Source organism: Eufriesea mexicana, unplaced genomic scaffold, assembly GCF_001483705.2.
Source record: "Eufriesea mexicana isolate 0111107269 unplaced genomic scaffold, ASM148370v2 scaffold422, whole genome shotgun sequence".
Classification (NCBI taxonomy): domain Eukaryota; kingdom Metazoa; phylum Arthropoda; class Insecta; order Hymenoptera; family Apidae; genus Eufriesea; species Eufriesea mexicana.
This window is the reverse complement of record NW_016908602.1, coordinates 316955-331829: the sequence shown is the minus strand read 5'-3', so window position 1 is coordinate 331829 and position 14875 is coordinate 316955. Positions and strand designations below refer to the sequence as shown.

The 14875-nt window shown below is 39.4% G+C and overlaps 1 protein-coding gene across 1 annotated transcript in view; it reads left to right on the top strand.

Annotated features, from left to right (window-relative positions):
• LOC108545460 (inactive rhomboid protein 1) overlaps positions 1 to 14875 on the top strand; it is a 180843-nt gene that overhangs the window by 132514 nt on the left and 33454 nt on the right. Inside the window, exons 2-4 of the mRNA XM_017897086.1 lie at positions 1599 to 1937; positions 3739 to 3925; positions 6148 to 6237. Of these exons, the coding sequence (XP_017752575.1) occupies positions 1599 to 1937; positions 3739 to 3925; positions 6148 to 6237 (616 nt within the window). The remainder of the gene's footprint in view (positions 1 to 1598; positions 1938 to 3738; positions 3926 to 6147; positions 6238 to 14875) is intronic.

Sequence of the window (14875 nt, the reverse complement as noted above, 5' to 3'; positions counted from 1 at the left end):
CAGTCCCTCTTCTCCTTTGCCATCCGGGGATTACGTCGCCGAGTTCATAACCGGTGCACATTGAAGCACGGAAACGCCTCGCCGTCACCGCGATTTCCGATCTGCCCCCGGAGAAAGAGCCCTCTTTAACGCTCTTGCGGCTACCTCGCCCGGTAGTTTTAATCATTTCCACGCGATCCATGCTGAAAGAAACCGAGATACCACTCTGGGAATCTTGCTGCGCTAAAATTACCCCACCACTCGATTTTACAACGGGTTTTTTCGAGACACCCTGTTCTAGGGGACCGGGGTGCTTCTTGGATTCGATTAACGTGACCGGGGAGTCTGTTATCCTGGGATTTCGTTACGAGTGGCGTGTTCGGTGGATTTTTCGGATTTTCCACGGATCTTTGGACGATCTCGTGTTCGTTGAAAATTTTTAATTAACGGCGAATCGAGTTACCATTCTTTAATTTCTCATTCTTTAATTTCATTAATTTCTTTAACTGGTTTAAGTTCTTTAGGGAGTCGATTTCCCGTTCTTTAATTTCTTTAATTCTCCGTTTTTTAATTTCCTTAATTCCCCGTTTTTTAATTTCTTTAATTCCCCGTTTTTTAATTTCTTTAATTTCCCATTCTTTAATTTCTTTAATTTCCCATTCTTTAATTTCTTCAATTCCCCGTTTTTTAATTTCTTTAATTTCCCATTTTTTAATTTCTTTAATTTCCCATTCCTTAATTTCTTTAATGTCCCGTTCTTTAATTTTTTAAATTTCTTTAATTTCCCATTTTTTAATTTCTTTAATTTCCCATTCCTTAATTTCTTTAATGTCCCGTTCTTTAATTTTTTTTAATTTCTTTAATTTCCCGTTTTTTAATTTCTTCAATTTCCCGTTCTTTAATTTCTTTAATTCCCCGTTTTTTAATTTCTTTAATTTCCCATTCTTTAATTTCTTTAATTTCCCATTCTTTAATTTCTTCAATTCCCCGTTTTTTAATTTCTTTAATTTCCCATTTTTTAATTTCTTTAATTTCCCATTCCTTAATTTCTTTAATGTCCCGTTCTTTAATTTTTTAAATTTCTTTAATTTCCCATTTTTTAATTTCTTTAATTTCCCATTCCTTAATTTCTTTAATGTCCCGTTCTTTAATTTTTTTTAATTTCTTTAATTTCCCGTTTTTTAATTTCTTCAATTTCCCGTTCTTTAATTTCTTTAATTCCCCGTTTTTTAATTTCTTTAATTTCCCATTCTTTAATTTCTTTAATTTCTTCAATTCCCCGTTTTTTAATTTCTTTAATTTCTTTAATTTCCCGTTTTTTAATTTCTTTAATTTCCCATTTTTTAATTTCTTTAATTTCCCTTAGTTTCTTTAATGTCCCGTTCTTTAATTTTTTAAATTTCTTATTTCTATAATTTCCTCAATTTCTTTAAGTCCTTAAGAGAATCGATGTGGGTCCTTCAATTTCTGATCTTAGTCTACCGCTATTTTAAAATCATAGAATGATCTTCGTGGCGCGAGAGGATTGTCTATACTCGCTCAAAAGAGTCACTACGAATTTTGTAAGCAAAATTAAATTTTGTTCCAAAACTAACGTTAGATCGATGCTAATTTTTCAGGCAACCATCAGCAGTATCCGGCACAACCGGCACGTCCACGGTTTCTTCGAATGCCGCCGATGGAGAAAATGGCCAAAGCATCGGCTTGTACCCGGTGGGAAGCGTGGGTCCAACACCAACGAACCCGACCACAGCTACACCTATCACCACCACGGCAACGATATCGCTGCCCAATCCTGGAACCGTTGCTGGGACAGCAACGGGGCCCAACATCACCAGGAGCGTGTCAGCGCCCACTGCACCCAGGCCTGTTATCCAGGTGGCAGGCTCTTCCAGCAACTCCAGCACCCAGAAACCCAGATTGAGGAGGACCATAAGTCGCACGGAGGCCATCAGGAAGTTAGTTCCATTTATTTCAAACATTCCTCCATCCTTTTAGTGTCATTCAGCGCGTAGGTGTATTCGGACTTATTTCTAAAATTACCATTTTTGAATCGGGATATGTAATTGACGATGCATTCGAATCCACTGTATTGCCAACAATTAATTATTGCCGGGAAACACTATGACTCTGCTTGGCATTTTTCGGTGTGAAATGAAAGACTCGAATAATTATGCAAAAATAACGTAAGATTTACGAAAAAATATTCGTATATACGATTGACGATTGGATCTTAATTTAACAATCTAATAAATCATCAAGTATCACAGTTACGATTTTAACACTTTCACTGCCATACTCTTTTTATTATGTATAGTACGTTCAGGGGCTCGCGATAAATTTTCCATTATTTTTAGGATATAATGACGAATTATCAAACAATATGGCAAAGGAAAAAAGAATAGTGCAAATTGTTAATATTTTTATTCAGAGTTCTCTATTCACTTACGTTGTTAAAATATTTAAAAATTGCTTAGAATAAAACAAATATTTTTTTTTTTATTAACCCTTTGCACTCGGGAGGCGCCTCTCAGTCGTCATTTAATCAAATTCTAAAGATGGATGTTAAATAATATATCAAATTTACAATTATCCTCGTTGCGTGAAATATCGAAGCAAAATAATTTTACGTCTTAATTTGCATACGATTTCTTATTTACCGTTTTAAAAATAAATACCAAGTGCAAAGCGTTAATGAGTATGCAGGTGTACAATTTGTCACCTGAGCATTTGGTACATTTTGAAGAATTTAGATATACGTTCCATTTGATGTTTGTCTGTGTTATCGAAACGAGTAATTTTCCTGAGAAAATTACTGTAGAAAACAAATATAAATTTAAAAAATTAGTAACGTCGGACATTGGTGACCACCATAACCACACTGACGAGACAGCATGGGTCACTGATGACTACCATGACAGGCAACGTGTTAACCTCTTCGTGTATCATACCCTGTGAGACTCGTAAGGAGATTGAGCCAAACACGAGTCTTAAATCATTGACTGACTCAAAGATCAGGAACTCAATTTTTATAGCTGAGCCCCAGATCGTCCATTGTCTTCGCAGGGGGGCACGCGTGGCTCTCGATGCGTCTAGTCTTTCCAGAACCTCAACCTACGACACGTGTACTTACTTACCTATGTCTTAACGCGTGTCTTCCCGATCGTCTGTTTCCTTTGTTAAGAGCACGTGTCGCGGAACGCTTTCGATGATTCCAATGTTTCTAGAACCATAACCCGCGACACGTGCCCCTGCGCTATTTGCCGCTGGCCGTCGAACGCTCCAGATGTTTCGAGGTCGCTGTTGTATCGAGTATCGCCGTTGAGAGTCATGGTGCGTAGACAGAACCCATCGTAAACATCACCGGTCAAGTTAATTTTCGCCGACGTCTTCCTCAGTCGCGTGTTATTCTTCGACGTGTTCGGACGAGATGGCTCGACGCGCGTTGACAAAGGCACGCCCCATTGGAACTGAAAGTGGTACGGCAAGTAGCTAAATTCCAAAGTCCTCGACTTTTTGAACCTCGGAATTAAGTCCGATCTTCAATTACATCGTCAGTATCCGTCAGCTATTTCCTCGCGAATTCCGCTCGAATTCCAAGGAATTCGTGCAATTCGCAGAGGCGTTCGCTGAGCATTCTTACCGAATTAATCCGAGCTGTAGCCGGTCTTTTTTCCACGCTTATTGCCCCCGAGGAACGCGAGGCAAAGGGATTTCCGAGAGCGAGTAACTCAAACGGGGCTTTATTTTCTGTTTCAGCTACATCAGACGCGAAACAGCGCAATTCTTCGGCGTGGACGAGGAGTCCGAGGCTGTGGAGAGACAAAGATGGCTGGATCGGAGACGGAGGATGGCATCGAGGAAATACGGTGCCCTTGTTCCGGAACACAGACCACCGGATCCTGATATTACGAGGGACGTGCCGGATACTACGGATGTGCCAGAGGTAAGTCCATTGGTTATTAAGCTCGCGTTTAGGGGTCGAACGTTCGTCGCTTCTATGGGGAATATTACTCGCCAAACATCCGATTTCCACGATTGTTCGTTTGTTACGGTAGTTTGGAAATTGAAAATTATCGCGTTCGTGTCGCGAATTTCCTTCCTTTCTTCCTTCAAGGACACTTTAAAATTTCTCTGATAATTTATCGACGCGTTGATCCTGTTGAACTATGTTTGGATAGTTAATTAAATATTTAATCGATTCTCGGTGAAATTTGGGAAATTTATGTCGAATGCGAATTGAAAGTGGTAAATGGAAAATATAAAATCGGAGGAAAGTAGAGAAAATTATTTTTGCGTGATTTGGAAGGGTATGAAGCTTCGTTTATTAAGCTCGTGTTTAGGGGTTGAATGTTCGTCGCTTCTATGGGGAATATTACTCGCCAAACATCCGATTTCCACGATTGTTCGTTTGTTACGGTAGTTTAGAAATTGAAAATTATCGCGTTCTTGTCGCGAATTTCTTTCCTTTCTTCCTTCAAGGATACTTTTATATTTTCCCTGATAATTTATCGACGTGTTAATCCTGCTAACTAGGCTTAGATCGTTAACCCTTTGCACTTCGAATTATTTTTCAATTTTCTTACCAGTAACTCCCTATTATATTAAGTATTTTGTTTGAAATTTACTATACAGGACAGTTCCTCGACTGCTCCTTATTTTCAAAAATTTTGGTTACCGGTTTTATTAAATACAGTTTTCAAATATTGTTGTAATTTATATTTGGAATTTAAGTAATTCGAGTAGCTACTTATTTTCTGATTTCTTGTTAAATAAATAAGGGATCAAAGAATGTCGAGTCACGCTCGACAAAGGAGTGCAAAGGGTTAATTAAATATTTCATCGATTTTCGGAGAAATTTGGAAATTTATGTCGAATGCGAATGAAAGTGCTAAATGGAAAATGTAAAAGAATGTAGGAAAATTATTATTGTGTTATTTAGAATAATATGAAACTTCGTTGCTACTCATTCGTAATTTTCGTACGATTAAAGCATCGTTTGAACAATTTTTCGAACATTTATTCTTCTGAATCATGAATAGATGCACGTTTCCAAATATTTTGTTAATTTCGGTTTATTTTCTTCGCTATTACCCCGCTGACTTTAATATTTATAGCCATTTGCCACTTTAATTTTGCTTCCCATTCATTGTCGCTGATGAATAAATTAAACTTATTAAGCTCATAATACTCCCGCGACGATGTAATACATATAAACTTAAATTTTTTCCATCCCTATTAAGTATTTTTATATTTTTACCTGTTTTATCGAGTACCATGAATTCCTGAACCCCTAAACGCTTTTTTTAAACGAACAGTGTAATTCAATTTATGTCATTCACGTGTTTCATTAGGATCCCATTATATTTCAGATGAAAAATAAATATTCCAAACGGGGCAAAAATTTTTTCAAAAATTTTTCCATATAATTTCATCTTACCTGGACTCCATACTCCTTCGTTTAAACTATCCCTCGCGACTTTCGAGTGCTCGTGTCGACGTTTAGAGACAAAGAATCGCAATTTTTCGCAACTATTTTAATACCTGTCGTTTTCGTTGCAATCAGGATTCCTCAAAGCGAATGGCACTCATGCTATATCGGCACAAGACTCGTGGAAACAATGTCAAGTCGGTGCTTAATTCCTCCAAAGCGTGTATCCCAAGTCGAGGTATCGAGTTATCGGTGTAGCATGATTTCCATTAAAACTTTTCCTCTATGGAAAACCCAGACACACTTGGGCCAAGTGGCGCAATTTAAAAGACTTTTTCGTGACAATTCCTAATGTCTGTCGCGAAAATTTCCTTCGTGATTCACGATAAAACTGTGTCATCGAGATGTGTCGAATATCTTCTTACTTCTCGTATCTGTTTTCTCTTGGAACACGGTAATAAAACACCCCCAGTGCCGTGCATCCTCGTTAAATGCGTGAAGGTATATCGATCGTTCTCTTAAACGAAGCCCACTTTGCTCCTGTGCCGATTTTCATTAATGAATTCGTTTAATTGTATTTAATTTCCTTAATTAAAAGCGGAGTTTCTCTTTATTCGCTCGCGGAATTTTAATGAACACGTTTCCCAAAGCTTTATCTCGGTATACCTGTTTAAAACACTGCAACGTACGCGGAACTCGCGGTGGAGGTCGGCACTAATAAAGGTTGTTTCATTTAGGGTGTCGTATTGAGAAGATGGCAGCAACCGGTCAGACGAAAAGATTCAGTGGCCAGGATGACGCTGTCTGGACTCCATTACGTCGTCGAGGTGAGTTTATTTTTTCTTCTCTCTTCTTCCGTGGGAAACAAGATTCACTGTCTTAAACTCGAGTTATTTAGTATCAAAGGGAGTATTTCACGAGACTGGTTAATTTCCTCTTTAATCGAGTTACCGAGATCATCCCGAGTTTTCCAGCAGCAGTCTATTACGCTCAACCGTGGTTAACGGCAGTTTATTTTAGTTATTTCGACAGATTTTCATTCGCGCGATAGGACGAATCGTGTAATTAAATGGGACATAATAATGTAGCGTGACAAAATATTTATTTCGTCTTCAGCTTACGGGAGTAACGCGTATCTTTTAGCGAAGGAAAATTGGGGGTGCGCGAGTGGTTTTAGATACCGGAAACGGACGGAACAAAATGAATACAACGAAACGAATACGAAACTCGAAAATTGATTAATCGCGAGAAAATAATACTAAAATGACGTAACTATAATACGAGGAAAATACGATTTTATTCGTCTCTCTTTGACATCGAAGGATTACAAAGTATCGGTTACAAAGTATATTCACGAGAATTTTTTGAGGCTTCTCTAGTTAGGGCTTTCTATGTATCGTCGAGGGGCCTGTTTTGAACACGTTAAACGCCAAAGTCCCTAGGGACTGGTATAGTAGATTTTCCGTTCAGGCCTCGCTGGTCCATATGGCCCGAAAGGGTCCACATGACTGCTAACTATGCCCGTAAAATCGGCGTGGTGTTTAACGTGTTAAATAGGGAAGGGACCCCCATAAAATTGACAATAAGTGTCAATACCTTGATCGTTGAGTGTAAATTGTGTATTCGTCTTGAAAAATTACAAGCTTTGGATTGTTGCCGAAATTAATATTCTGTTAATTATGTTAGCTTAAATATGATATACAGTGTGACATAAACGGAACGGCACGTAAAACCAACATGGTGTTCGACGTATTAAGTCTTTGCAAAGCTCGATGACGTGCTTTTATCAGTCGCTAATTTGCTAATTTCATTAGGGATTTGCTCTCGTAAAAATCACGTCGCTTTGCCAATTCGCGATTCGCTCCCTATAATTATCACAATTTCGGTGCCCTATATTTCACTTTCCCATGAGGACCACGCAACTCGGCTAGCTTATTTTTAAACATAGCCTTCCCTAACGGTATTAGTCGATTTTCGATTTTTCTCCTAAAATAGGACCCCCTAATAAATCAGCATTGGTCGATTTTCGATTCTTGTTTCTAAAAATAGCATCCCACGATAATTGCCGAGAAAATGTACAAATTCGCGCGATAATCAATTGCAAAGGTAATTTCTTTCATCGAAGCATCATCCACCCGAGCCACAAGAACTACCCCCTTATCGAGCGTGGCTCAGAAAGGAACTCGTTGAGACACGGAATAGAGCCGCGTTTCCTTCGAGGGGAAACGTCGTATCGAGCCGTTCGCATGTCCCATTTCCCGTTATTACCGATGGGAATCAAGGCAAACGGGTAAACCAGTTAATCAGCGTTTCGTTATCGTCAACCGACGCACCGTTCGGCCGCGCCACTGGGCTAAGTTTCCGTCGTCGCCTAACTTGTATGTTTCGACGGAAGTCTGCGCGATCATTAAGCTAACGAGCTGGCGGTAACCCCTTCCGGTTTCCGGACATCGCAGTGCGTCGAATTGGCTTTGATATCTGGCGAATTTACCCCCGACCGATCTCGCGTTAATTACCGATCGCCCATCCACCGCGATCAATCTCGCCAAATTCTGCGAAATTTCCAACCAGAAATTCCCCATTTTTACCCCCTCGCTTTGCTACTCCTTTATCCCCCCTTCTCTTTCTCTCTCTCTTTTTATAGAATATTTCTTTTTCATCCCACGAAGCAGTGAAATTTTTGATACGGACGAGAGTATCGCGGAATTTACTCGCGAAATCTCGTTGAAAAGCAATCGCGGGCTCTCGAATCCGGTGGGGGATTTTTATCGGTGGAATTCGCTCGGAAGTGTTTGTATTGAAATTTTGGTATTCTTGAAAGTTGGCGAAGGCTACGGGGTCGTTTATCCCGCGCGATTAAATCATAAAGCTTGGAACGTTCGGCAAACGTCGATCACAGACCAAGTTTTTTAATTAATAGAAATCGGTTGCTCCCGATTTTTCTCCGATTCTCAGCCTCCCCTGTTTTTCTTTTCTTTCCCTTCTCGATCGAGCAACGAGAAGTTGCCGGTTGAAAAGCCGTGAATTTTCGCGGATTTTCGCTCAGCGAAACGATCCTTTTTATCAACGGCTCGTCGAAAGCGTACAAGTTTCCATCGAGCGGAACAATCCCGTTTTCCATAAGTTCTACGCGAATTTTCATCGCCGTGCTCGAGAACCCGTCTCGTATCTTCTTGCTTAATTAGTTTTTTGACTTTGTTTCGAATTCCATTCGGGATGCTCTCGCGCGGAGATATGAAAAGACGTGCTCCTGCCAGTGGGATAAATGGAGCCGCGCGTTTCTACGGATTAATAGGAACGGGCGGGAAACGAGAGACCGTGGGAAAGGAATTGAAAAGAGTTGAAAAGACACGGAGGAAGAAGCAGCGTTAATAATATCATCGCGATAATATTATCATTTCCGACCTTATTATCGAAATTTCGTAATTCCCTTGTCTCGGCGGCGTTGCAACTTAGTAACCTGGCTAGTTACTTAATTGGATCGGTCGAGCTGGCTGTTTAACTTCGACTAAAAACATTTTCCTCGCGAGGATCGTTAAACAGGGTGAAACTGATTTTCAACCGCGTCGGAAAAATGCTCTCAGTTGGCAATTTCTCGCGAGATGTCGATGCTTCTTGACCCCGAAAGCTCGACTTTCTTGGTCACTCGGGTAGCGTACCGTGACTCATAACGTGTACAGAAAGATGTAAATATTAATCGTAAAAAATTGCGACGTTTATCCCTTCCCGTATTTTAACGAGTCTGACACGTGACGAAGGTGTTGGGTCGAACATGAATATCACGAGTCAGACACGTGAACGGATTATTTTTCTAAATATAGTTGTAAAATTGTTATCTATTGTAAAATATAATATATTTGTAATATTTATGAAAGGGAAAAGGACCAGAGCTTACTTCCGCAACAATAGTGTCGCGTAAAACTGACTATGTCACGCGTATTTTGCATTTCGGCTCGTATTGCGTATTACTGTGCATTGACGCCACCGTTTGGGCCCGGATTTCGTCGAGCTGAACGTCACGGGAAGGGGTTAACAGAGGATCGTGCCTCTGAAGCGTAATAAACCTTTTGCCATTTTCATTTTTCCTTTTTCTTTCTTCTCTTTTCTTTCATTGGCTTTCAAATTTACCGTCTAGCAGGCAGATCTCGCGTCTGACTTGCATCGTAGAATGGCACTTGTGTCGCTTTTCACCGAGCTGTGAACATAAGCCTCCGTGTACAAACCTCACGGAGAAGTTTGTCAAGAATGAGCGGGGCAAAGAAAGTAGATTTAAACTAGAGGCAACGACAGCATGTAAATCCTCTTTGACACTTTACCTCGTTGGCAGAGCTTCTACATTTTTCCTTCTCTATGTCTCTCTCTCTCTCTCTCTCGCTCTCTTTCTCTCTTCCTTTTGCTTTCTCTACGACTTACCAGGGAACGTGTACAATCGCCTGTACGGAAGAAGCAAACGAATAGATCTGGAACTTTTTCCCACGTACAAATGGCCGTTCCCCGTTCGAACAAAGAAGCTTTATTTTTCCGTCGAGAATTCTCGAGATAATTGGGAAATTTTATCACTGTAAAAATGTCGCAGAAAGAAGCTTTACGAAGTTCCATTTGTCCCAGGGATAATCTAGAAACGAAGTTCTTGGCGCGTTTTAATTAATGAAATATTGAGTCACTTCTGCGCCAATGTACCTTTTTAATCAGTTTTCATCGGGATCATATCGATCGTGATACACCGATCATTCGATGGCTGATTAAATTTGTTCCTAGAAAATAGAGAAATATTTACTTTTTGAGCTTCCTACGAGGGTCCTTTTATGTGGTGATTATGGTACAGAGGATTGCAAGGGATTTAAAGTGTTAATTGCAATTTTGAATTTATTTTCGCTGTATTACGGTATTTAATTATTCCTTTTCCGGCACCAAACTTTTACTTCGAACTCGTAGCATAATTTTATCGTACACCGAACTAGAATAAATGCGATTTATTTGTTTGGAATTATATTAGAAAATATATTTTAACGCGATCCATGATAGGTCAGAAAATCGAATTTAATATTCCAATTAAAATTCAGTAATCAGTGGATAATAAAATCCATCCATAGATCTACCCTTACCGACAGATCACTACAAACATAATTTTATCGTATACCGAACTACAATAAATACGATATACTTGTTTAGAATTATATATTTTTTTAAAATATCAGAAAATATATTTTAACGCGATTGGCGATCAGTCAGAAAATCGAATTTGATATCCCAATTAAAATCGAGTAATCAATGTATAATAAAATCCATCCATAGATCTACCCTTACCGACAGATCAGGACGATTTGTTATAACCTCCGTTAAATCTCGATCTTCCTAATTGCTTCGAAAAATGAACAGGATAAGAGCGTGTCATCTAACGAATCTCTAGCTTAACGAGAAAAAAAATCCCCCTCGTGAAACGCACTATCCTCCTGTGGTACTCGTTGAAAACGACCCTCGGTTACGAAGGGCCATTATGGCGTTTGCTCGGGTCGCGTAGTATGCATTTAAATAAGTCGAATCACCTGGTTATCGGTGTAGGCGAGGTCGTGGACCAGGATCGACGATTGAGCCTCCGTTTTAACCGGAAATCCACGCTTAATGACCCGTGATGCCTCGGGAATTCTGTTAAATGCACGCGGCCAGCTACTGTCGGGACCAACCGCGTTTCGATCGAACGATTCAGCCGGCGTCGGGACGCCTTCCTCTCGATGGATTATTCGGCGAAAAGTAGCTTATCGGGAAGGAAGGTTGGGGGTAACCGGTGCTTCCTTAATAAATAATCGGTGAGCGAACGTTTCCACTGACGCTCGACCGAGCGAAAGATATTTTCCAGCCAGCTAATGGCGCGTTCTTTAGAGCTGTTTTTAAATTATTGGATTACTATCGGTTACAGGGAATTGTTTACGAAGGGATATCGGGCTGATTCATCGTAGTTAGATCGTGGTCGATTAAATTGATGCCTCGGCGGATCGCTCAGTTATTCCGGATAATGCAAGCAATCTGGGACACTGGTTTCCCAAGTGCGACGTCCTTCAGGGTCTCCCAGATCATTTTCAACGAGTTCACCGGTAAATGAATTCTACCGAATTATTACAAGCCGAATTACAGCTGGAAAATTTGACAAAAGTGCAAGAGCAAATAGATGCTGGCTGTAATTTTTTCTCAAACGCCATGACACGCAGCGCGTGTAATTTATTTAGGGGATTTTCGTACGAATTTTCGAGCCTTCGCGGATTTTTACGGTAACTTGCTTTAATATTTAGAAGCGCACAGATTTTCCTATTAAAAATCCAGTTTTACCCACAATTTCCGCGGACCAACCATTTCTCCCACTCGCTCCATTTTTTCGCCTGACCTCCTCAATTTGCTATGTAGATTCCTAAAAATAAAAGCCGATGAAATTCATCGCCGTTTAAAAATCTGCCCCGATGAAACGTTGATGTTCTCGCTTCGGAAAATACACCGCGACCGGATAAGGGAATTTTTCATGCCGCTATAAAATAATTTGTATAAAATAATTTATTAATCTCGTGCACACGGAATGAATGGTGCGCGAAATTGAGATGGCGTATTGCCAATTTCAACGTCGGAGTAGCCAATGTCTCGAGGGGGAGACTTTTCTCGCGAAGGGAGGAACTTTTCTCACGAAGAGAGGAATTTTTCTCGCGACGGATCGACATGGAGATCGTAATGAACTTATAACGCATATTTCGTCGGGCATCCATATAAAAATGGGATCCATACGGCAAAGAAGCGCGACGAACGCATCGAGCATTGGAGGTTTTTTTCTCGCGACGGATCGACATGGAGATCGTAATGAACTTATAACGCATATTTCGTCGGGCATATGGATCCATATAAAAATGGGATCCATACGGCAAAGAAGCGCGACGAACGCATCGAGCATTGGAGGGTCGGCCATTGAGGGCGTAGCACAAAAGAAAAATCCTGTTAAACGGGAACAAACCCGAATCGCGGCTATAACATCCCCGTGGCTCGCACCGTTGACACGAAACAAATGAGTATACCATTAAAAGGAAAATTCATTAAAACTAAAATTTCATCATTCGTTTGGCAGACGAGAGACCTGTCCCGATTCCGAACGAATGCCAGCGATCTTTCCCAAACGAACCCTGTCCTCGAGAGACGAGCGAAGCTACCCTCCCTGCTTTTCTTCCCCTAATCGATTTCTCCGCCAATCTATTTCCTCCCTTTCTTCGTTTTTCCTGTGATTTCATCGATCGAGTATTCGCAAAGAGCGAGACAATATTTGGATGGGATTTAGGTATCGCTGGAAGGGGAATATTGGATTTGTATTCTCGAATTATCTCGAATTATTTTATTCACCCTTCAACGTCATTGTAATATTCTCGTAATTATGTGGCCACGTCAATTTGGATTTTCCCCTCTTTCGTATGATTTTCGTGGTTTTACTGATCGAATGTAGAGAGAGAGAGAGAAGGTTCGTGATGGAATTAAAATATTAATGGAATGTAAATGTCAACCCTTGTGCTCTCGAGTTATATCGAATTACTTTATTTTCTCTTCTCCATCATCGTATTCACGTAATTATTTCGACACGTCAATTTGGATTCTCTCGATCATCGTATCCAGACGAGGTTTGGTTATCGATAACCGAACGTGCATATAAATTAATAACTAACAACGTTACTTAATTATTCTTACATTATAACAAGGTATATTTATTAATGTACCGTGCAGGATTTAACAGTGGAACTACCAGACCTGTCTCAGTCATTTTATTTTCACATTGCAAATATCAAGTCCTTCGACTTCGAATTAATGTGGATTTTTATTCAGATTGAAATCCAATTGTATATATTTATTTCCACGTATTATATTTAAGGAATTTAACACTTTGACTGCCACGTTGGTCATTTATGACCGGCCACGGTTTTTCCTGTGACACTATGGTGGTCATTGATGACCAGAGCGCTTGAGCTACTTAAACTGCATTGAACAACATTGAATGAAAATTAACAGTTAGTGCATTTCGAATATAATCGCTAATTAAAAGATACTTTGAAATAAAAAGTGCCCCATTGAACGATTAAAAATTTTTATTAGAACATCTGTAAATATTAGAACAAATCTTGCATCTAGTGGTGCACTCCCGTGACGTCCTGAGAGATACATGTGATTTCGACGTGGCAGTTAAAGGGTTAATAGTAATTTAGTAGACTTGGTTATTTGTAGTCACATTTCCACTTAACTCTATGTGGCACAGGATTTCAGACAATAAAATAGACCCATGTTGCATAGAAATTTTATTGCGTTTTGAATGAAACAAAATTAGCATAGAACCAATTTTTATAAATGGCAGTCATCGTGTTAAAGAGCAATATTCACTGCCATCCATCTGTCCGCGATCGCGGATACACCGAGGATCGATCACGAGTTCTCGATCTCTAAAATTATTAATGTCTTCTATTCAAAGTTCTCGATTTATTTACGTTGTTCGAATATTCAAAAATTGGTTGGAATGAAACGAATATAAATTTTAAAAAATTAGTATCGCCGGACACTGGTGACCACCATGGCCCCCCTGAGAAGACAAGCACCGGTCACTGATGATCACCATGGCAGTCAACGTGTTAACTCTTTGCGGCACGGGATTTCGGATAATAAAATAGACCCATGTTGCGCGGAAATTTTATTGCGTTTTAAATGAAACAAAATTGGTATATTTTTACTAATAAAGGAATCACGTAATGTAAAAACGTAAAACCAGGAAAAAAAGATTGTCATGATAAACCTTCCTCTTGCAACAATCGATGAACCTGTACCGGCATGTTGAATGTTGCCAACACGAGCGAATACATTTATAGCATTGTCGAAGGTATTACCAACTGCTTTACGGTAAATGAGACGAAATATAAACCTATGCGCACGCAGCCATTGCAATATTTCGAAGTGGGATTAAAAATGTCCCAACATGCATTACGGTGCGTCAAAAAGGTGTGACACTTTTAATCCCAGCGTGCCCCAAAGAGTTAATAATTAATATCACATCGTCTCCCCGTTTAACCCTAGATTTACGGAACCATCAATTTGACGGAAGGGTTGCTCCAATTATACAATTATAGTAACAGATTTAGTTAACTTATATTAACACTGTTAATATAATATATAATTGTTTTTAAATTAAACTAAACGTGGTTTCCTTTACCTGTCAATTTGACAGGTATCCTTACAAATAGATATACAGACAGCGTCCGTAAATCTAGTATTAAATATCCTATTGGATATAATTAGAGTTTAGGAAATAGACTCAGGCAAATATAATTATTTAAATATATTTATAAATTATTGTATACGATATAAATATATTTATCTCTATTTATTTGCGTGTATTCTATTTAAGGAATTTAATAATAATTTAATGAACCTCGCTATTCATATTCACATTTCTATTTAATA